General features: G+C 48.7%; 1 protein-coding gene across 1 annotated transcript in view; it reads left to right on the forward strand.

Annotated features, from left to right (window-relative positions):
• LOC119386480 (monocarboxylate transporter 2) overlaps nucleotides 1-19,797 on the forward strand; it is a 42,950-nt gene that overhangs the window by 4,395 nt on the left and 18,758 nt on the right. The window contains exons 2-4 of the mRNA XM_049413149.1: nucleotides 9,757-9,900; nucleotides 16,627-16,687; nucleotides 19,408-19,652. Coding sequence (XP_049269106.1) covers nucleotides 9,757-9,900; nucleotides 16,627-16,687; nucleotides 19,408-19,652 — 450 coding nt within the window. The remainder of the gene's footprint in view (nucleotides 1-9,756; nucleotides 9,901-16,626; nucleotides 16,688-19,407; nucleotides 19,653-19,797) is intronic.

A 19,797-nucleotide genomic window follows, 5' to 3' on the forward strand; every position in this document is an offset into this window, starting at 1 on the left:
GATAGCAGTGACGTGCAAGTGGTAAACAGGAATGCGAAGGGGTCCCGCAGTAATATGCTGCTGAAGGGGTCGTGTGCAGCACGTGTACACCAGTTTCATGCTAGTATTGATAGTGGGAACTGCGGCTTGAAAGTGCATGGGAACAGCAAGGACGACGATTCAGCCATCGCGGGATAGATGTGCAAGACATGAATTTACGTCGCTTATACGCCCTTGAAACCTGAAACGAGTTTGTAGTATTGCAGGTTGATTATGGGAGAGCTCGGGAGAATATCTATACAAACATATCGCCTATGAAAGTTTAGAAAACTAGTACTTGAGTGACCACTGAAATAAAACTACTATACTAATGACCAGTCCTACTGCCACGCGCGCTTGTTTTATTATTTTATGTAACTGTAGTCCGTGGCACTCCTAGCGCTGCCTTGCACAAACCGCACCCTAATGTCTCACAACTTTCCAGACTATTTTAGAATCTTCTTCACGGGCGTGCGTATGGGGGAGGGGGGTGGCTAGTCACCAAGGGGGGCGCCGAGAGGAACCTCCCCTCCCCCCCCCCTCATGAAGGGGTACCCTGCGCACGCCTATGATCTTATAGAACTGAGCGCGCAAGCGCGAACTGTTGAAATTATTCTGGAACTAACACGGCCACCAGCGATAAGGCTCGAATGTTCGATGCCGCATGTATAAATGACGACCCGCCTTACTGCAGATCAGTTTTATCGACGGCCGACGCTCTGTTCGCCGCTATCTGTGTACAATGTGCATTGCTGTAGTTTGACTTTCGGTTTCCCGGCCATAAGTTTTGCCAAATGAAGTGTTTAGTCTAACACACCGACTGCTGCCTTTTAGGGCGCAAAACGCGCCCTAAAATAGTCTGGAAGGTTCTCAGACATTAGGGCGCGGCTTGCGCGTGGCAGCGGCTACGCGTCCAACGGACTATAGTTACATAAAAATAACAAAAGAAGCGCGGGTGGCACTATGATACCCCGCAGAGGCGCCTGCGCAAGCAGGCGTTTGGTATGTAGCGACACCACGGACCCGAGCTAACGGGGGGTTTCGACTTCTCCCTCGCCTCGCCGTGCGTGGCTTTGCTGTGTCCGTGGAAAAGGAGATCCTGGTGCTTGAGCCGACGCCGAGCGATTGGACCGCTAAGGCTCCCCGGCAGAGGCAACTCACTCCTTTGGCCCGTGCCTCATGCAGACGGCACACCCAGGCTGACCAACCTTGGGGGAAATCGGCAGTAACCTCTTCCTAGCCTACTCTATCTACCATCTTTGCATTTCTCTCGCACTTTTGATCTATCCTGTCCGCTTCTTGCTTCTGTTTACTTCCTTTTTCCCGGTGACAAGGGTTAACCATGCGTGACTAGTCTTCCTTGGCTGGTCACGTATATTTGTAGTAGTTATATATGGCTAGTGCTTGAAATACACTCCCGGGTTGGGCTCCAAGGTGGGCGGCCAGCATGATTACCGAACACGGCACCTTTCTGTATGGATAAAAATCCCACTATCCCCAAAACTGGTCGGCTCCGAAAGCGGGGTCGCACCGAAGAAACCAAAGAATTCACTCCAAACGCAACAGCTTCACCATATTTTCTGTAATAACTTCAAAGAGTGCAACACTGATGCAGGACATACCGCCCTTCCCTATCGGCAAAGCCATCACAGAATGCATTAACGGCGACTACGACGCTAGGAAAATGAGTTCCTGCGATCTTTTGATTGAAGTACATAGCGAGCAGCGGAGCAACAACATCAGGAAACTAAATACAATAGACGACTATGAAGTATATGTGTCACACCACACCGATCACTAAACCATGCCAAGGGCGTGATCTCTTACAATAATCTGCCAAAATGCACCGATGAAGAAATAAACGAAGCCTTAGCTGATCAAAGAGTGATTTCCGCTCACAACATAGTGATCAGAAGAGAAGGAAAAGAAACCAGAACAAGATATGTAGGGCTGACTTTCGTGAGCACAACCCTTCAATATGCGGTACAAGCCGCGTGCCTACGCCTTAAAGTGACACGCTATGCCCCGAATCCACGAAGGTGCTTCCGGTGCCAAAGGTATGGGCATGGGTCTCAGGCACGCCGAGGAAAGGCGACGTGCGTGAACTGCAGTCTTACCGGACACAGCGATGAGGGGTGCACAAATGATTTGCATTGCATCAACTGCGAGGGCCCTGATGTCGCATATTCTTGAACGTGTCCTGTCTGGAAAAAAAGAAAAACTAATGAACACTACAAGAGAAGCTCACATACACCGAAGCCAGAAAACCAGTGGAGTTTGCCCAGAAGGCCTCCTACAGCCAAACGGTACAGAGAGGGCGAGTACCTCAAATGTTGTCTGTCAGCACTCAGGTCCAATTGCAGGACCTAGTGTCGGCACTACAGCCCTCACGTAGAGAGTCGGGAGGTGCACAATGCGCATCTTCCACTCGAGGCCTGGAAGCCTCCACTGCTGCTGGTACAGGCCAGCGTAGCGCAGAGGCCATAGTGACCTCACTAATGGTACTGAAGGGAAGGCTCCCCACAAAAACGGCCGCAAGCGCGCCAGGAGCGTGGCAGGTAAGGCATGCCGTACATGACATGCATGTCACGATTTTCGTGTCACCACCTGTCATTTATGTTCATGATATAGTCATGTCACGCCGTACCAATTTTGGTGTATATCAAGCTAGGAAAACGGCCGCGAGTTCGCCATCAGCGTGGCAAGTAAATCGCGCCGTGCATGATATGCACTTCCTGATTTTCATGTGCCGACGTGCCGTTCATGTTCGATGTGCACACACGTCACACCACAGCAGTTTTCATACATATAAAAACAAACCGAGCGCGAGAGCTCCAAGACCGTGGCATGTAAATCATGCCGTTCATGACATGCATATCATGATTTTCATTTTACGACCTGCCATTCATCGTCATAAATCATTTCACACCATAGCCATTTCGGTCTATATCCAGTTAACGAAACGTCCACGAGAGCACAAATTTGTAGGCGGCTAGATAGATAGATAGCCGCCTACGACTTAATACGATACACTTAATGTAGCAGAAAAGCCATTTAGACTAGCTCCTTGGTGCAACTTGACACGTTTTGTAAACTTTTCTCTGACGCACCTCAATAAACAGGGCACCCCCACGAGCAAGAAAGACAAGAGTTCCGCTCAGTACAAGAAACATAGAGTGCCCACAATTAGTTTTACAAAGAGACGGTTCAAAGACACATGAATGCGTGGGATGCAGTGTCGTATCAACAACATGGAAACAGACTGTAAGACTGCCGCTATTTGTTTCTGTTTTTACAGCTGAAAGTCCCGCTCTGTGGATGGCTGTGCGAAAAGTGGTAACGGGATAACACAAAAGAGCGGTCATCTACAAAGATTACTTAAAGTGCTCTCAAAGCCCTGAATTTAAGATCTGAGCGAGAACGTCTCATTGGCGATGTCCTACACACACTCTCACATGCAAGTCCGAACCACTCCATTTTCATGTTACCACCCACATTCGTTTTTGTTGGGTCCCGACTGACGTTGGGATCGCGGAAAATGAAAAGGCGGACATGTGGTGATGATAATGCCAAACTTCAAACTGTATCACAGAAAAAAAAAAGCTCACTGGCGCTGCCTTATGCATTCACTTAAGACGACTCGCAGGCGGAAGCCATCTTCTTTTTCTTCTCTGTCGATGTATTCATCCTGCCCAGCCACCCTTCAAAAGCTTTGTGCACCTAACGTGGTTTTCACTGCCTCCACGATCGGAGGCACCTGACGCGGTATTCCATTGCCTCCGTGATCGTACCACTTTTGACGAAGCTACGATATCATGTGATGACGTCACCATGTGAAGGTACGTCACAGTGACGCCAAGTTGACGTCACGCATTTTGGCGATCTGTGACGTCATCACGTGATGATGATTTCTTGCCTCACTCGTCCCCGACGCCGCTTGACGCTGACGCCGACGGTCAAATTTCGCGTTTGATGGGGAATTTAAGGCTTTTGCCTTGATAAAGATACCTTTGAGTAAAAAATGGTATTGCCAGCGGAACAAGAACTATACTAACAAATTGCACCTCATAAAACCGGTACTAGGAGAATAGAAAACCTGTTATCTCCAAGAACGTTCCACTGAGGTCATATTAGCCAGACTTCGAATAGGGCACACACACCTCACACACAGTTATCTACTCAGAAAAAGAAGCACAGCCAATGTGTGAACATTGTCACGCTCCACTGACGATGTTGCACATTCTAATTACATGCGCACATATGGATATGCAGAGACTTCAACAAATTATATAAAATGCACACGTCGTTACACTCATCTTTTATTTTAGGAGACGATGAACTTGTGCCTCTGAGAAATGTCATGACGTTTTTAAATGAATTAGGCTATTTCAACAGACTTTAAATAACACAAGTTTGCCCTTTTACCTCTGACCCCTCTAGCTTTTTGCTGTTGGCGCAGCATAGCCCAAGTCTCTTTTGCGCCAATAAACCCAAACAGAGAAGCAAACAAACATTCCTATGATAGCTAGAGTCCAATGGTATCCTATACTCGGTTACAAGCTAGCACAAAATGGCAGCTCCTCCCACAACCACGACGCGCCTGCCCTTCACCCGTGAAAGACAGTCGTGCTAGCTGGTTTTCGTTCGAACCACAAGTAATTTTCCTCGGCTGGTGTAAGTACTACGCATATCAAGAGCCAAAGGTTCGTCGTTACTATCTAAACGATTACGTTTCGCCGAGCTGTGATGACGGAATCCCTGAAAAAAATTTATCAGGATATTCAGGTTTTTCATAAAACTAGTGACACTGACGTGGGTCTGTATGGGAAAGTGAGCTGTCTCAAATACTCGAGAAGCGCTTGACATCACGAAGATTAGTAAGTGCTATTGGACTGAGCATTTGTGGAAATTATCTGCGACAGCGATGGCTGTGGGGGGAGCTGACATTTTGCTTAGGTTTTAACCGAATATCGTTTCCTCCAGTGATTCTTGTCGGATGCTTTACGGTGCGCATGTGCGCGCGGCACAAGCTTGTGCCTTTCGCGATGGGCCGGGCGAGCAAGAGGTGTGTTTGAGTCCACATGTTGCCACGGTTTTGACTAGCGGTGGGACTCTAGCTCAATCTTTCAACAGCGAAGCTGTTGAAGCTGGCCGTGTGTGCAAAAATTATCATCATCATGAATGCTTATATGCCACAAAAGTTGGGCTGATCCCACTACTCGCCGCTGGTCCACTAGAAATGAAGAAGGCAAAGACGGACGGCAAACGCCAATTAAGGTTTCTTTACAGATGTTACCATTAATTGAAAAAACTGTATTAAACCGTCAAGATTGACCCAGTGGCAAACACTGTGGCTACACGTCTCAGCTTCGCTTCAAGCATCTGTACGCAGTGCTTCAACGGTACGTAAAACGAGAGAATACCCCGAAACGACGGAAGTCCTACGCGAACGACGACGTGCCCGTATATCTATGGGAGGTGCACACGGTCGGTTTCAGCTCGAGTTTCTGCCTCTGGAGTTTGGACATTCGTGTCGTGCCTGTGACTGCCTGTGGTTTAACTCGAACCTCTCTGCACTGAGAAGCAACCTAGAACAAACATAGCATCACCTAGCTAAAGCTTAGCAACGACCTAGAACAACCAGGTTAGACTTCAGAATCGTCCAGTTTGCTATTTCAAGCCTTGCGCGACTTAGTGCAAGCTTCGCCATTTCTTTTTGTTTTTTCATGGTCACTTCCAGTGCAGTGATACGAATAGCAAGCGTGGCTGAGTTTTTGCTGTTGACACACGATGGCATGATTGGTTAGTGGCTCCGGCAACCTTATTAGCAAAAACAATCATGCGCCGTTATTTATGTGCGCGAAGTCAAGTGGTGAAATTTTATTTGGGGTCCTGTAAACTCGTGTCCTTTAGAGCTAAGTATGAAACGTCGCGACCTTAAACTACGTCGAGAGCTTGTCGAAATGGCGTCTGGCCGGGAGGGTACACTCGAAACAAAAAAGACACGTCGACCAGTTCAAACAAAACGTTTACGACGTTTCGGCTTCCAACACGGAAACAGTGTTCATAATCACTGCAACAACAGAAGTGGTTCGTTGAAATGGGCTTGAGTAGTCCATGCGAAGTACGTGCGTCAATCGGGCTTCGATTTCCGCCGTTACGATTAACTGTGTCGTAAGTGATCTGTATCATAAGCGGTTCCAGATGCAGCCGAGATGGATGGGTGAATAAACTTTATTTTGGTTCCTCGGAACGCGCCCTAGCACGTTGCGGGCCGCTCCCACATTGGAACAGAAAGACCAAGTCTCTCTGCTGCGTCGCGGGCCCGTTGGACTGCCCATAGCTGCTCTTCGAGCCCGGAGCTGACAATAGCAGCCTCCCATTTTGCAGCCGAGATGCTGTAATTTTTTTCTCTTGCGACGATTCTTGCGTTGTCCCAAAGACACTTCCGGTAATTTATGACGGCGTGTTCTGCTAAAGCAGGGGTTGGCAACCTGCGGCCCGCGTAGCAGTATTACACGGCCCCCGGCACGAGGTCAGACGTCCCCTCCCTTTTCCTCTTGTCACTTCCTATCTGAAGGCTGACATGGCAGTTTGGACCTCAAATGGTGTAACCTATGTTTCTAAATTGCAGATTTGTCCCCTGCATGCTGAAAATAAAGAATTTTTATTCGAGTTCTGTACATTACTGTCAATTCGCCGAATGTTTTCTCTTTGCCTGCAAAGACAACTTTGCCGTGCGGCCCCCGCCGTGACAGCTTCATGCAACTCGGCCCTTCGCCTCAAAAGGTTGTCGACCCATGTGCTAAAGCGTTGTTGCGGACGCATGTATTCTTTACGTCACGGGTGTGCTGCTGTACACGCTTCTTGTAATTTCCCGACTCCTCGATGTAAACATCCTTGCAGTCTGCGTATGATATGTAGTAAAAACCGAGAAAATTCTCTGGGATCTTTCACTATCCGAAGCTGGTGACGTGTCTTTTTGGCTGAAACGTGTGCCACGTGCACGTCTTACCTAGGGCACATGCCAAATATTCGCTTGGTTTAAGAATGTACGGTACAGGGGCTCGCTTCATAGAGGCGGTGGGCTGGCTGGAAGCAGAGAGCCGTATATTCCCTTTGGGAGAGTTCGGCGCTCTTTTGATCTCGCCGCCAGTCTGGCAACTGCTGCACTACAGTCTGGCAACAGCGCGCTTCCGCGCCGCCGACGCCATTTCGTGCCGAGGTTTCTCGTGATGCTGTACCCGTGACGTCGCTGTCGGCATTTATGCTTCCTCTGTGACCGACCTGGTGTGTCTTTGCTGCTGTTCGTGCACGTGTCGGCTGCGTGGAACATCGTGGACCTGCACGGACGTCGCAATGGGGGCTTGCAGCGCAGTAGGCTGCTCTAAAGGCTCTGCTATACTGCGACGTGCGTTCGCGTCAGCCCGCGGCGGCGGGAGATGGCGACGCTAGGTTCGACGCATGCGTCAAGGCGACGCACTACGTCGCCTTGACGCATGCGCAATTGAGCGCACTCGGCGTCCCTTCTTCACGTAGAGACACAGACGCAGTTCAGTCTGGATAACGTCGCCGGCGTGGAATGCAGCATGTCGCATCTCGCGCCGGCTGCAGCCGGGGCGCGTTGACGGACGCTGGGCGCGTCAGTCGCATCGCGCGTTGGCCTATAGAGTGCTGCACGTTTGTTAGCGTAGCGTCACTGTGCCGAGCGTGCGCGCGCGTCGACGTTACGCTGGAGTATATCAGCCCCTTAACTCGCTGAAGAAAGGGTTCGCCAGAGACGGAGCGTTGCGGGCGCACGCCAACGCGAGCTTATAGTGCCGCGGCACAAAATGGCGGACAGCGCCGCCGCTAAATTTGGACGGTTGTTGGCTCCGCCCCTCCGCCGAACTCTCCGAAGGAATATACGGCTCTGGCTGGAAGGAGGCGCGTCAAGTTTTCCCCAGTGACAGTTGACGTGTCGTTGCGCTGATAAAGTGCCTATACTCGCGGACAACTTTTCTTGGCAATGAAGCGAAGGCTACAGAGCCAAATCGCGAGTATCCTACCGCTCGTGAATGTAGTCCCACAATTGTGTCCGTATTTTCTGCGTGAGGTATCAAAAATACTCCTTTATTTTCCGCATGTGTCCCTTTCAGACAGGACGCAGCTCACACCAGCGAGATATTTTCATTTGTTTTGCTTTACACGTTGTCACTTTGCGTTTTTGAAGGCGTGAGAAAGTGGCGCCTTTTACGTGTACCTCAAACGCCAAGCGGCGTCTGCGTCGATATGCAACGCTGATTGCGCGTAGCCATCACTTTGCACAGGGGTGCGAAACGCGCGCCATACCGGACTACTTCGCGTAGGTGTACATGTGCAGAAGCTCCGCCCCCGTAGCTTTCCCTTCATTGCCAAGAAAAGTTTTCCGCGAGTATAGGGTATCCGCAGTGAGCCAGAGTCTTTGCCACGTCCACAGCCGCGTCCGCGGGGTTCGTGCAAAAGCTTTTGGTACGCTGGTTGCGTTGTAATAGTCCTCAATGAGTGGCGGGGTTCACAGAGGTGAAATTCAGGTAGCGGCCAGTGCGAGAAGTCTTACGGTACACGCTGAAACTTAGCCTTTGACCCTGCCGTGAAACGAGGACGTTCAGGAAAGGAAGTTTGTCATCCACCTTCTCTTCTAAAGTGAATTGAATAGCACTTTCCGGGCTGTTTAGCTGGGCCAGGAATTTGCTCACCGCGTCTCTTTGAATGATGCAGAAGCAATCGCCAACGTAGCGCAGGAACGCTTTCGGGGCAAAGGAGGGTAACGCCCGCGCTGCCATTACTTCCACGGGGAGGTTGGCCGCGGTGGCCGGAGTAGCCACACATATGGGAGTGCCGTGCCTTTCCTTGTAGAAATGGCCCATAAAAACGAAGTACGTATTGTTTAGGCAAAAATCCAGAAGCCTGCACAGGTCCGGTAGATCTATCGGGGATCTATGGGCCAACGTTGCATCAGCCTCGAGAGCAACGGTGCACACGTTGACAGCTGGGTCTATAGGAACGCTCGTGAACTTGACGCCAAATGACACCAAGAAGTCGCCATCTTCGATCGATGCTACAGGTCTTCTCGACAAAATCGAATGAATTGCGAACGTGAGTTGTGCCCTGACCGACGAGCGGAACTAGGACTTGATGCAGGAATTTCGACAGGTTATGCAGGGGAACATCTGTAATCGACAATAGGGCCCATTGGGACGTCTGGCTTGTGGATTTTCGGCAGACCATCGAGCGCGTGCGCAAACCCATCGTGAATTGAGCAGTTTGTAGTCATATGCTTTGTGGTTCGGAGAGGCGGTAAGGAATACGTCGGACAGAAGTTCTTGGAATTCTCCACCTTCCGCATCGGATCCTTCATTGTGAACAAGACATGCATGCTGGAAGCCGTAATGTCATAATCATTTGTTTGTACCGGTCTTCGTTTTTTTTATACAGCGACCTTAAACTACACCACTTTTTTGAAAGCAGTGCACCACAGGTTCCACAGTTTTTACATCATCGAGGAGTTTCATGGAGGTTCAAGCACGCTTTATTTGCGAAATGAGAGGACTGCGTACAGCAACAGCGTCGGTGTCTAAGGGGGAGGGGAGGGCAAAAAAGTGCGCGACTGAATTCCTACTTTATTCGATTTTAACTCTCTTGCTACGGGTAATGAAAGAAAGATTACTTTCACCAAGCTTTTTTCGAAATTCCGATAACCGCTGTTCTCGCTTCCAGGTGTCGTGACGGGAGTACTCCTGCAAAAGCTGCCCCTGCGAAGAGTGTCTATAGCTGGCAGTTTACTGGTGGCTGTTGGCATACTTCTCAGCGTGGTCTTCTACGGCGTCATCGGTATCACCATCTGTATTGGCATCATAACCGGTGCGTACTTTGCATAGCGTATTGCACGTGCTGCCAACGTTCTATAATGCTGGGCTGCTAAGCCGAAGGTAGCGGGTTCGATCCCGGCTGCCGCGGACGCATTTCGATGGAGGTAAAATGTCGAGGCCTTTGTACGTAGATTTAGGTGCAGATTAAAGAACCCCAGTTGGTCGGAATGTCCGGAGCCCTCCACCTCGGCGTGCCTCATAATCATGCCGTGGTTTTGGCTTGTAAAACGCTAGCTATCATTATATTTTATGCCAACATTCTATTGATTATAGTCGGCTAGAACATAAGTCCGGAGTGACCCCGCCCAGTTGACCGAAGCTGTTGACCGCGAGAAACAGTTCCGATCTAGCACTCCGCAATGCTCTTCGAAGGCTTGCCGGCGGGCCGTTCAGCTAATGAGATCAGTCTGAAGTGCGAGCCCATTGATTAGGCTTATGTGCATACCCCTTTGAAAGAAATGCCGCGGCTATAGATTAAAATCGGGAGCTTCGGCTTCTGAATGGGCATCAGAACAATGTGTACAAATTATTTCTGAAATCTGAAGACAATATGTTCCAATGACTGGTACACATTGTTAAATGATATGCTTGTCAAGAGCCCGAGCGCGCGCCCGCATTCCGTTTTTAGTTTTTTACCCAGCGTCAAATAAACAAGACGTTCTCTACTACGGCTCCGCTTCCTGGTTTTCAACAGTATGGTGCCGTGACCAGGATAGAAGAACAGTTGAAGACCCCTGGCGATGAAGCGAGCTGCCTGAAGAGGACGGCCGATCGACGCGAACAACGCGACTACGCTGGGAGAGAAACCAAGAACGATCCACGTCATCACGAGCCTTCGATTCCCGACGTGACGACATGGAAAAGCTACGACGGAAACGTGCTACCGTTCGAGCTTCGGTCACCAGGATCATCAACGACATGACGACTCTTATGCGGACAGAACCAACGCCAACTGGTGAGCTAACCGATCATCTTAACCTATTGAAGATAAAGGAAACGATGCTCACGGAACTTGACAACCAAATCGAATAGCATGTCACTGACGATAATCTTGAGGATGAGATTAACAGCGTCGGGCAATATCAAGATGCTATCGTCCTCGCAAAGTCCCACGCTGAACGCATTTTATCCTCTCCTCAAGCTGTAGCTACGCACGCATCTCACGATGATTCTCATCAAGCACGTGCACAGATTAAACTACCTAAGCTCGATCTACCGAAGTTTAGTGGAGACCCAATTAGATGGCCTGAGTTTTGGGATCAATTTGAGTCAACTATTGATCAGAACCGCCATCTCGCAGACGTGGACAAATTGAAGTACCTCCGGAGCTACCTGTCGGGTAAAGCGGAAGGTGTCATCAGCGGCCTGGCCACAACGAACGAAAGTTATAGCACAGCTATAGATCTTCTCAAAGAAAGATTCGGCCATAAGTCGCTGATTGTTAATGACCACATGCGCCGGCTTCTAAACCTTCGTAAAGTCCGCTCATGCGAAGATTTTGAAGGGCTTCAAATGCTGTATGAAGAGGTAAAAGCCCGCGTGAGATCCCTTCGTAACCTTGGAGTCGAAGAAAAAGAGTACGGAGTGTTACTGAAAACAGCAATAATTCAAAACCTTCCACAAGAAATGGTGCTCCGTTATACTCAGCGCACCTTGTCTTCGACAAACTCAAGCGGTACTAGTGAACAACTAGATGAATTGTCTATTCTTCTAGACTTCTTAAGCCTCGAAGTAGGAAGCCGGGAACAGGCTTTGCTGCTGACGGATGACCACAGAAAACGAGTCTTAACCGGAAAACCAAAATCCAACGACCATAACCGAGGTTCTGCGTCTATGTTAGCTGTAAAACTTGATCCAGAGAGTTGTGTGCTATGTGGTGGCAAAGATCACTCGGTGGATGACTGCCCATCTGAGATAACATTAGATGAGAAAAAAGAGAAACTGCGTAAGATGGGATGTTGCTTCCGATGCGCTAAACCATTTCACAGAGCGAAAGAATGCAGAAGCTGGAAGAGGTTAAGCTGCGCGAAATGCAAGGGACGACACATTACAACGATGTGCGACCCAACATGGAAGCAGAAGAATACAGAAACGCAGACAACTGTTTCCAGCTCTTCTACAGACTCGATAAAGAGCACAGTACTTCTGCAGGCCGCGCAAGTTTGGGCTCTGGGCACTGTAGACAAACGCCTTGTAAGAATGTTAATTGATGGTGGCAGTCAACGCAGCTTCATCACAGAAGAGTTGTCTAGGAAGCTGAAAGCCACCGTGGTGGCCGAAGAGCAGCTCACCATCTCTGGATTCGGAAATATTTCTGCACCTCTGAAATATTATCGAAGAGTACGCGTTACGTTGCATAGCCAGTACGACGCAAACTCGATTGAAATAGAGGCTATAGAAGTCCCAGAAGTATGCAGTGACTTGTCAGCACTGACAGAGACAAATGTGCTTGAAAGGGTAAAAGACAGGGACTTACGTTTGGCGGATGTCACCGTATACCAGGTCTCACATGAGCCTGGCATATGCGTGCTTATAGGAGCTGACTATTACTGGCAACTCGTCAGCGGTAAAATTCAGCGACTGGACGACTCATTAACCGCCATCGAAACAATCATGGGATGGACATTACATGGAGATACCAGAAGTTTGCCGAAGTTCCAGCCAGAAACCGTAAGGACCTTCAACATACAGCTGATGGAAACCAACGTCTCACAGCAACTGAGGGCTTTCTGGGAAGTGGAGCATCTGGGACTGGCCCACGAAGAAAGACATTCGAAAGATGACGAATACGTACTGAAGAACTTCATGGAATCAACTGTTAAAACGAATGGACGCTACGAAGTTGAACTCCCTTGGCGCAGCAATTATTCCGAGCTTAAAGACAACCGGCATGTCGCTTTGAAGAGGCTGGAGTCTTTACAAAGAAAGCTGTGTCGAGAACCAGAGTTTCACAAGGAATATGACACTGCAATAAGGAGCTACTACAACTATGGCTTTGCTGAGAAGGTCACAACGAGCAGTACGAGCGGGCATGTCACGTACTACATGCCACACCGAGCGGTAGTGAGACGTGACAGAATTACAACAAAAGTACGGGTGGTGTTCGACGCCTCATCTAGCGCTTCGGACTCTCCTTCTCTCAGCGATGTCTTGTGGACAGGGCTCAATTTGAATCCCAACATACTTGATTACTATTGAAGTTTCGCAGCTTCAAGATTGGAATTTCCGCCGACATCGAAAAAGCTTTTCTTCAAGTGTCACTGGCTGAACACGACCGAGATGCGTTTCGCTACTTAGAATTGCGCATGACAAGGGTTCCTTTCGGTGCCTGCAGCAGTCCTTTTCTCCTTGCGGCAACTCTGCGACACCACTTTCAACTCGTCGAAGACAAGTACCCTTCGACTGCCAAACTGTTGAAGGATCATTTCTACGTAGATGATTTGGTCATCGGAGCACAGAGCAAAGACGAAGAACAGCAAGTCGTCAACTATTGCTTCAGTATTTTGGAAGAGGCGGGGATGCACCTAACAAAGTGGACGACAAATGATGGACATTTACGAAACTTTTACAACAGTAAAGACATGAAGATACAGTTCGACGTAGGAAACGGAAAGAAGATTCTTGGACTTGTATGGGACACTGACAAAGATATCTTAAAGCCATCGATAAATAAGATGCTTGAATCGTTAAGCGAGCCAAAGGTTACGAAGCGACAGATTCTAAGCTTTGCCTCACTCATGTACGATCCTTTCGGATTCTTGGCGCCCTTCGTTCTGGTGGTGAAGTTATTAGTACAAAGGCTGTGGATACAGAAATACACCTGGGATGCTCCCCTGCCCGAGTCTATTCTACTGGAGTGGACAGCGTGGACTAAAGGCCTCCCAATAGTTAATGAGTTGGAAGTTAAGAGGCATTTTGGTCAATTCCTCCTGGGCAAGAATGTTCGGGTTACCATCCATGTCTTTAGCGACGCAAGCCCTGCTGCGTATGGCGCCGTGCTCTACCTTCAGGTACGAGACATCAATGGAGACATAACAGTTCAGCTACTGATAGCCAAATCGAGAGTCGCACCTCTACAAAATATGACTGTCCCACGACTAGAGCTTATGGGAGCGCTTGTTGCAGCTCGACTTATTGCAACAGTGAAACGTGCCCTAAACCTAGCGGACGTTGAAACAGTTATGTGGACAGACTCCATGATTGTGATTCATTGGCTACGAAGTTCAACGAAGCGCTGGAGACAGTTCGTAGCAAACAGAGTTGCGGAGATACTCTCCCTAACCGAAGTGAATATGTGGAGACATTGCCCGGGTGATCAGAATCCAGCCGATTTGCTGTCTAGAGGAGCCACCGCGGAACAACTCTTACAAAGTTCGCTTTGGTGGAAAGGACCAAACTTTCTCCACACTGAGACGACATTCGACGAACCCTGCTACAGCGAGGATATAGTCGACATAGAAGAGGAAACGAAGTGTTTGAATGCAGCTGTATGACCAGAACCTACGATTGTAAACATCGATGACTACAGCTCTTATAACCGACTGATGCGTACAACTGCGTGGATACAACGTTTCACTAGGAATTGCCGACATACAGACGCCAGAAAGAAAGGACCTCTAGACGCAACCGAATTACAAGAGGCCGAAATTTATTGGATACGTCGAACGCAAGATAAAGTATTTGGACCAGATGTACGTCGAATGGACATTGCACTTCAGCGGTTCAGTCCCTATCACGACGAATTAGGGCTTCTTCGCTTGGGAGGTCGACTTCAGTTCAGCAACCTCCGTGAAAGTTCCAAGCACCCTATTCTGCTTCCAGCTTCAGACACATTCACAAAATTGTTGGTGAAGGAAGAACATCAACGAGTTTTACACGCTGGACTCAGTTTTCTCTTAACGGAATTGAGAGAAAGATTCTGGATACTGAGAGCCGGGCAGGTTCTAAGGAAAGTCATAAACGAATGCACCGTCTGCCGACGATATTCCTGCAAGCAATACTCGGAGCCTTTCGCACCCCTAACAGCAGACCGTGTCCAGCCTTCTCCACCTTTCGAAGTCTGTGGTGTAGATTTTGCTGGACCCCTTCTACGAAAAGATAATGGAGAAGCTACGAAAAAGAGTTACATACTCATCTTCACATGTGCAGTCGTCAGAGCGGTTCATTTGGAGCTCTTCACCAGTCTTACCTACGACAAGTTCCTACTAGCTTTTAAACGATTTGTGGCACGACGAGGCATCTGTAGGATAATTTACTCCGACAATGCCAAGACCTTTAGAAAGGCCTCAAGGGAGATTCAGCGGCTTCATGAGTTAATGGAATCGCAAGAAGTACAATCGTATTTCGGATGTCACAAGATCATTTGGAAATTCATCACTGAACAAGCTCCCTGGTGGGGAGGGTTTTGGGAAAGACTGATTAGATCCGTGAAGTCTACATTGAAGAAAACACTGGGAGATCATTTCTTTAACTACGAAGAACTTTCTACCATCCTCATTCAAGTTGAAGCTATAATAAATTCACGACCGATTACATTTGTGTATACAGAATCCTCTGAACCAACTCCACTTACGCCAAGCCATTTCCTCATAGGCCAAAGATTGACTATGCTTCCTACAGACTGTGTGAGCACACCAGCCGAAGAGGCGTCGTCGTCACGCGACATACTTCAACGAAGATGGAAACATCAAGAACAAGTGTTAAACAATCTCTGGAACAGGTGGCGACGAGAGTACCTCCAAGACCTTCGTTCAGCTCATGTGAATGAAACTACAAGCACAGAATCCGTGAACACAGGAGATATCGTACTGATAAAGGAATTAAACTCGCCGCGGCAATTGTGAAAGATGGGACAGGTCACCGAAGTCAAGCAAGGTGCGCACTCGTGACACCACGTTGCGGAGACCAGTACAGATGTTGTACCACCTGGAATCTGCTGGACAAGATTCGGTACTTCGGAAACAAGAGACTTGAAAAGAAGCAAGCCCCGCACAAGTTGTTCGGACGGGAGCTGTTAAATATTATGCTTGTCAAGAGGAGAGAAGACGAAGAAGTGACAAGCGAACGTGGGCCCGAGCGCGCGCCCGCATTCCGTTTTTAGTTTTTTACCCAGCGTCAAATAAACAAGACGTTCTCTACTACGGCTCCGCTTCCTGGTTTTCAACACACATCTTATGATATCACATGTCTGATTTATTGTCGAGGCACAAGAGACTTCACTGTGTATTTGAAAACACATTATAAATTCCTGTAGTGTTCCGTCCAACCCTGTACGGCATTATAAATTAGGTTTCAAAATACCTTTTCATTTGCAATGTTTCTCACATATAGTAACGTCTCAAATCCTAATCATCGTGATCGAGCTCGTTCATATGAAGTACGTTAGCATTTTGCCAGGAGTAGGATGAGGACGTCACAATGGGAAATATGCAACGTTGCCTGTCCCTATCCTGCGCCCATTTTTCACTATTTCTGCTTAAGTTGCGAAAAAAGCAGCGCTAAGCCATATAGAGATGGTTTTGGCTATTACGCGGTATAACGCAGGCTGGTTCGTAGGCATTTTAAAAGTGAACAAAAAAAAAGACAATGGCTTTTAAAATGGGACTTGCTGAAAACTGTGACCTCGCCTTTCCTTCCTCCTTCCGTTTTAAGCGTTGTTTTTACTCTCTTTCTGATCCATTGTTTCGCAGTAACTTCCCACTTCCTTTTTTTTCTACAGCCATTGGTCAAGGGATGATTTTCCCTTCCAACATGGTGGCCATTAACACATATTTCCACAAGTGAGTACACGACCCGGTGCTTACTTCCTTTATTCTTAAGTACCGCCGTGACGACATTGATTCGTTGTGATGCCATGAGTATATGACCGTCAGTCAGACCTATTTATATCCGCAGGCTGAACTACTGACTGCGCCAGTAGTTCAGTCTGAAGGTAGTAACGTTGCGGGTGGTCGTCACGAGACGGTATTTAACGCGGTGACCTGACAGAAGTGCTGTTCCTAAAAGCAGAGTTGGAAGCTGCACAGTTTTTTGCACATCACTTTGTAATACGCCATGGCATTGCGAGTAATCGACGCCACTTGTGAAGCTTTTTTCGGAGAGATGCCAACCACCACGACGCCGAGAGCCACAAACCGAGATTGTGCACGTCATACGCTTAACGGTAACGTTCGTGGTTTCCGCGCCGTTACGTTATTTTAATGCATATTTCATTAGCGGAGCTGTTCCAGAGTTGGGCTTAGATAAGTGACCGCATCGCATGTTTCTAGTTACACCCTGGTCACGCGAATACACTAAATTAGGGTGGCGCTGACTGCGAGAGCTCATCGGGGGGCAGGTTGTTGGGCCACCCCCATAATATGTGGTCTTGTCCTGCCTGTGCTTTTATGCAGCTTATCATCTTTCATTATTGCAACGTGGGAGCCTTCATTAGGAGCACACACTGGGTTATTCAGACCAGGCCGGCGGACTGGTCTGCTATAGTTGCTGCCCTCTGGGTCATAACCTAGCCCCCCCGCCAACGTGGCCTCCCCATTCCCACTCCCGTTTCGTATCAATGAAGTTTATTCCTTCTCCTGCTCTAAATCAGGGGGTACGAGGTGACATGTGATGGACATCAATCAACGGCAGGGAAGGTAGCAGAAAGATAGAATTTGAGGAGCGATTTAGAGAAGCTGGAGATGAGCGTTCGGCTAGGAAATTTTCAGCTACTTGTACATGAACAATGTGGTACAAAACAGAGGAAGCGAACCACAAAGTTGTCAAGTAAGTACTCGGAAAACAGCAGGAAACCAAGCGAAATAGAATAACCTTTTAAGCAAAGGTTCAAGCGGAGATGGGCCTGTGCAAAATAGGGATGCTTACGAAATCAGCACTGGAAACGTAGATAACTTTCAAGAAAGAAATAACTCTCGCGGTAGCTCTGTTTTTGAAGCCAGGACGGGAATATTGCGGACTAAGACGCACCGAGCCAAGCACGACGGCACAGACGCTGTTCGTGGGGAGAGGAAGACAAAACGGCTGAACATCTGAAACTTCTCTGTAAAGGGCTTCACCCTAAGGTCCAAGGTAATGGGAATGAATGGTTAATAGTGTAGAGAGCATGCGTCGAGATGGACTGACTGCGAGACGAGACGTCCGCGCGGTATGGTTGTTTATTCTCCATCTGCTGAGCTGCGGCGGCACGTGAGCGCGGGCCGCCACGAGAGGGGGAAGGAAAGAGAGGAGAGGGAAAGCGTACACCAGAGATTGTCTTACGCATACACAAAAGCACAGTGTAAGAAATGATACACAAAGTAAGGTTCACGGCACAGAGTTTTTGCTACGTGCGGGTGCGGAGGCGTGAGAATGTAAACACAACTTGGGCTTGCGAGTTCCGGCGCTCACCACAATAGACGCTAAAGGCAAATATGACATTAAGCACGCATATCGGTGGCTAAAATCAAGGCTGGAGTGAAATTTAGTTTTTCACTACGTAGAGTTAATACAACATGATGAGTTACGGCTAGGTGGCGTGAGCCGCCACCCGATCTATAGGGCACAACCCCACCTTTCCATCCTTACGAGGTCGCGGACGAAGTGGTAGCGGCACAATGAAACGGGGACAGGCGGCTAGAGCGTGAATAGGGCCTAAAAGCACTTTAGAAGGAGTGGCTGTGGTAGGGGCTGCCACCAGGCCTTTCCCGCGCATCTCTACTCAGCAAATAGCAGAATCACAGATACCCACACAATGTCGTAAAACATCACAGAAAATCACAAGTGAAACACCGGAGAACCGCAGCACCGCTGTTTCTGCAGATACCTCACGGGGTGGAACTGGAGTAAATTATTCCTATCCATCACTTAACGCCTCACTGAAGAAGAGTGGTGCTCCGAGCTAAGGAGCTCGAATCTACTACACCGGTTAAGGGCCATCCAGAGGGCCCAGGACGCGGCGGTGAGGCTTGGCCTCCCCGTCCCCGCGCGGGAGCGGCCCGCGGCGCTGCCGCCCTGAACGGCTGCGGTGCTCTTCAGGACTATCTTAATAAAGTTCATTGTCTGTCTGTCTGTCACTTAGTCACTGACTCTATCTTGCATTTACCTTGCGCGTATTTTCGCTCTTAGCTTAGAGCCCTGTGACAACTTTTCGTTCATCGGAATGCTAATGTTCCTTCGGGACAAGGGGTTTATTACACCACCTGCGGGGAAGAGGAGGCAGACAATCAGGGCACAGGTTATGTGCCAGCGCTTTGCTGTTTTCTATGCTGAATATTTGGCGATCGAGATATTTACATATCTCCTCAGTGTCGGATGTCTATTGAGGAAGTGACAGTGTGTTATAATAATAAATAGTAAGTATGAGACAAAACATTATTGAAAGAAAGAACGCACGTCGCTACTGAATAGTGCTCGCCCTGTATAGGGGCATGAAAACCTTCCAATTTTTGGGGGAAGTGACCTTAGTAGCTCGAAAACCCTTCGGCATTATGCTTGTTGAACTATTTCGGCACCCTGTTCGCAGGTACCGCGCGACTGGCAGCGGCATCAGCTACGTGGGTGGCACCCTAGTGTCGTTCATCTTTCCGTCGCTACTCGTGCACATGCATGAACAATACGCGCTTCGTGGCACGCTGCTCATCATCAGTGGCCTCACGCTCAACGCCGTGGCGGGATCGCTGCTCGTTGCCAAGCCTGATGAAGCGCTTCTTAGACGAGCACGACTCCAGCCGGAACGGGAGACCGCCGCTAAGCTCCTTAACGAGGCAGGTACCTGAGGGGCTTGCTGGGCGGGTGTACTTGTGGCAGCGGCGACCGCCACAAGTTTATAAAGATAATCATTTCTGTTGTTATCAGCAAACCTCAGATTTAGGGTGATTAGAGCCCTTAGTATAAAGTCTTTGTATTGTAATTG

The sequence above is a fragment of the Rhipicephalus sanguineus genome, chromosome 3 (genome assembly GCF_013339695.2).
Source record: "Rhipicephalus sanguineus isolate Rsan-2018 chromosome 3, BIME_Rsan_1.4, whole genome shotgun sequence".
Lineage (NCBI taxonomy): Eukaryota > Metazoa > Arthropoda > Arachnida > Ixodida > Ixodidae > Rhipicephalus > Rhipicephalus sanguineus.